General features: G+C 51.5%; 1 protein-coding gene across 1 annotated transcript; it reads left to right on the plus strand.

Moving 5' to 3' along the window:
• Positions 1-945: 945 nt before the first annotated feature.
• LOC119269893 (fructokinase-1-like) lies at positions 946-3,664 on the plus strand. The gene is made up of 4 exons (XM_037551824.1): positions 946-1,521; positions 2,510-2,842; positions 2,962-3,078; positions 3,182-3,664. The coding sequence occupies exons 1-4, from the start codon at positions 1,129-1,131 to the stop codon at positions 3,308-3,310; spliced, it is 972 nt and encodes a 323-aa protein (XP_037407721.1). The 5' UTR covers positions 946-1,128; the 3' UTR covers positions 3,311-3,664.
• Positions 3,665-3,951: the final 287 nt, after the last annotated feature.

Below are 3,951 nucleotides of genomic sequence, written 5' to 3' on the forward strand. Positions count from 1 at the left end.
GTCATATTCATAGTGTTTATGGGTGTGATTGTACGGTATGTTGTTGTTGTGTAGTATGGAAGAGGTAGGCGAATACGGATTGTGAGACAGAGGGAGAGGATCAGGGTGTGGCCAACGGCTGGGTCGGCACCATCTTAGCTTGATGTACTAGCCATGCGGTGGCAGCCCCGAAACGCAAGAGCTCTCGCCCATGTTGCTCGACGTCGTGGGCTAAGTAGTTCCAGGCGGCAGTGTCGAGTCCCTCAGTTGTTCACGTCTGTGACCTCGGGGAAGTTTTGTAGGAGGCACATCTTCTCTGCTGCTCACGAGATTGGGAGAGATGGGGTCGGCGATGCCGAATGCTTTGCGGTGACCAGATTGAGAGTGAGTAGGGTTAGGGGATCGATTGGTGTGTTTGGGAGAGAGAAGCGCGACTTGACGGGCTCTCGGCCGGTTTAATGCTTTTTTCTTTCGGTGAAAACCCGAGGCAAGAGAGGACACGCCGAGAACCGATCGTGGCTCGGAGTAAGACAAGAGACAAAACCTTGCATTCTTTTTAAGTAGCAGAGATTATGAAACAACATTTTCTTCTTCATTTATTACCATGGCTTTTACTGAGCCTCTCTTATCCGTAACAAGAAGATCCAACTCTATTTCAAGGATGAGGCTGTTCTTACCCGCAAAAGAAGGCTGAGACTGTTCTCTCACCCCGTCTACCTTATCCGTAAAAAAACCCTATTTTTAGTGCTCGCAATTAGCCTAAAACATTTGTCTTGGAGAGAAATCCATATCTCAGCCGTGTGGCACAGGCCATCAGATTCAGTTTCCAGGATAAATCTGATCCTATCCGAGTTTTGACTAGGCAAGAGCTGGTTAACGGGCCAAGATTACACCGCCGTGGTCAACCGACGACCCTCGCCGCCGCACAAGGCTCCGCATTTCCCCCGTGATCCCCTCCCATCTCCCGATCTCCGGCCCCGTCCTGCCCCCGCTCCCTCTATATAACCGCCCGCCTCGCCACCTCACCGGAAGAAACCCCCCCTTCCATTCCTCCTTCCCTCCTTGTCCCAACCCTCTCTCTCCCTCTTCCTCTCCCTCCGTCCGTCTGCCCGTCCGCGCGCGCTCTGTGCGTTCTTGGGGAGGGGGGAAATGGCGGCGAAGCGCGAGCTGGTGGTCAGCTTCGGGGAGATGCTGATAGACTTCGTGCCGACGGTGGCCGGGGTGTCGCTGGCGGAGGCGCCGGCCTTCGTCAAGGCGCCCGGGGGCGCCCCCGCCAACGTCGCCATCGCCGTCGCGCGCCTCGGCGGCGCCGCCGCCTTCGTCGGCAAGCTCGGCGACGACGAGTTCGGCCGCATGCTCGCCGGCATCCTCCGCGACAACGGCGTCGACGCCGGCGGCGTCGTCTTCGACTCGGGCGCGCGCACCGCGCTCGCCTTCGTCACGCTCCGCGCCGACGGGGAGCGCGAGTTCATGTTCTACCGCAACCCCAGCGCCGACATGCTCCTCACCGCCGACGAGCTCAAGGTCGACGTCATCAAGAGGGTACGCTCCCGCCCCGAATCACCATCACACCACCTACTAGATTCTCTCCCTTCCGTGCGATCTCGTCATGCCGTTTCTTGCCCCGCCCCCCGACCGCGCGTGATCTGGGGGAACCAGCTCGATCCCGTCGACCGTAGTGGAGTGAATCTTCGCCCGGTTTCTTGGATCTGGACGCCGGCGCTAGGTTTCTTGTGCCGATTCGGTGCGCATTAGGTGGCGGCGGCTGGAATTTTCCCTTGTCCTGTTCCTGCACCTAATAAAGGTGTCCTTTTCGTTTCGTGTAATTCGGGTGCGCATGGGCGCTGAATCTTCCGTGGAATCCAGACATTCCTTGGCAAATAAGGCGCCTTTGGTGCTCGTCTTGGGCGGATCTTGTTGCGCCTTCTGGTTGGTACTTGTTCCTTTGCTGGATCTGATCATGCGATGCACCCTCACTGACGTGCATCAAATCGGGGGGTGGCAAAATAGCTAATCTTGGGATGGCCGTTATATATGAAACAAATCATTTTTGTGGTTCTTGGATCCATCGGCCGGCCTGAGCTGGCCGGCCAAGTATGATACATTACGAATCCGTGTGATGCACAATAATTTAGAGTGTCCGCTGGTGACAGATAGATCAGTTCTTGTCTTGGTTAGTAGAACTTATGAAAAATATTTGCATATTAGTATTAGGTGTTTTGTACTGTCAGACTGCCGTAATTTTAGAATTGTGCATGTCAGGTGAGCTTGGGTTCCTTTCTATGTAGTATAATTTTGTGACCCAGAACTGCCACATATCTGGTGGAGCTAGATGTTTCAACTTTTTTATTGGTAAATTTGTGCTCTGCATGCAGAATTTATAAGAAAGTGTTCCAACTCTAACCTAGTATCAATTTGCATTGCAGAGTCTGTACTGAACTGTTAATTTGTTGTTTTGTTGTGAAATTTTCTGTACTGCAATGTTTTATTTCTTTGAGGGAAAATGTCTCACAACTTGTGATGCACCCAGGCTGCAGTCTTCCACTATGGATCAATAAGCTTGATTGCCGAGCCTTGCCGGACAGCGCATCTGCACGCCATGAAGGTTGCCAAAGAGGCCGGCGCGCTTCTCTCGTATGACCCGAACCTGAGGGAGGCATTGTGGCCATCCCTTGAGGAGGCTCGCACCAAGATCTTGAGCATCTGGGACCAGGCAGACATTGTCAAGGTCAGCGAGGTCGAGCTCGAGTTTTTGACTGGCATCAACTCGGTGGAGGACGATGTCGCCATGAAGCTGTGGCGCCCTACCTTTAAGCTCATGCTTATCACTCTTGGAGATCAAGGATGCAAGTACTATACCAAGGTATGTCTGATGAAATCCATGTTTTGTTGCTATGTTCTAGAACTTTTGCACAATTACCATTCAGACTTGAATGACTTAGTATGTAATTGACACTTGATCTTTGTTGCATTTGATTGTAGGATTTCCGTGGAGCTGTCCCATCCTACAAGGTACAGCAAGTCGATACGACAGGTGCTGGTGATGCATTTATTGGTTCTCTGCTCCGAAAAATTGTCCAGGATCCATCGGCATTGCAAGTAAGCTTGCCTGCAAACACCTCCATACTAGTTTCAATTTATATTTATATATACCTGTATAACCTTGGTGGTTGACTAATTCCATATCTGGTGGTTGCCGCAGGATAAGACAAAGCTTGAGGGGGCGATCAAATTTGCCAATGCATGTGGAGCAATCACCGCCACGAAGAAAGGGGCAATCCCTTCGTTGCCCAAGGAAGACGAGGTGTTGCGGCTGATGGAGAAGGCGTAGACGCGGCTTATGATTTCCAGTAGCTTCGAATTCTGCAAATTGTATTGTAAGCTGTTCTGGATCTCAGGAGCAAGGTGTACTCCTCCCAGGATACCCCTGCCTTTTTGTTTGCTCCCCTTTATGGAAGGGTTTTTGTTTTGGAATTCTTCTTATCTGAATAAGCAGGTCCTTCAATATTACCGTGTCATTTCTGTACCAAGTCCTTGATGGTAGTGTTCTTTTTTCCTTGTTCTGTCATGTTATTTGAGTTCCAACTGTATTGGGAATTTGTGGTGTAGCCCCTGAGGTGGTTTCTGTTCTCAATTTTTGACAAACGAAACGCATGTACAACGCTGATATGTGATTTTGCGAAAAGTGTTGTGATGCTCCTGGCAAGTAATATTTCAGCCGTGGCGGATGATATTTGAATCAACTGCTCTGAAATCTTGATAAGTAAATTTTGTTGATTGGCCGCATCTCTGTTCCATTTCTGAGCTTATTTTGGATGCTGCCAAAGGACGGTGCCCGCGACCTGGACCGTGGCCACGACCAAGGCGGCCGCGATGTCTATCGTCTCCGCGACGGACGTGACATGGTGCAGCGGGACGCTGTGCCGCAGCTGCTGCTTCGCGGCTCTGGCTCAAACAGTGCTGCAGTGACCC

This window comes from Triticum dicoccoides, chromosome 3A, assembly GCF_002162155.2.
Source record: "Triticum dicoccoides isolate Atlit2015 ecotype Zavitan chromosome 3A, WEW_v2.0, whole genome shotgun sequence".
NCBI lineage: Eukaryota > Viridiplantae > Streptophyta > Magnoliopsida > Poales > Poaceae > Triticum > Triticum dicoccoides.

Excerpts from the sequence above, each read along its gene's own strand:
- LOC119269893 (XM_037551824.1), top strand. The coding sequence starts at position 1,129 with ATGGCGGCGAAGCGCGAGCTGGTGGTCAGCTTCGGGGAGATGCTGATA. Across the intron at positions 1,522-2,509 it reads AGGTCGACGTCATCAAGAGG|GCTGCAGTCTTCCACTATGG; the intron begins GTACGCTCCCGC and ends TGATGCACCCAG. Across the intron at positions 2,843-2,961 it reads GATGCAAGTACTATACCAAG|GATTTCCGTGGAGCTGTCCC; the intron begins GTATGTCTGATG and ends ATTTGATTGTAG.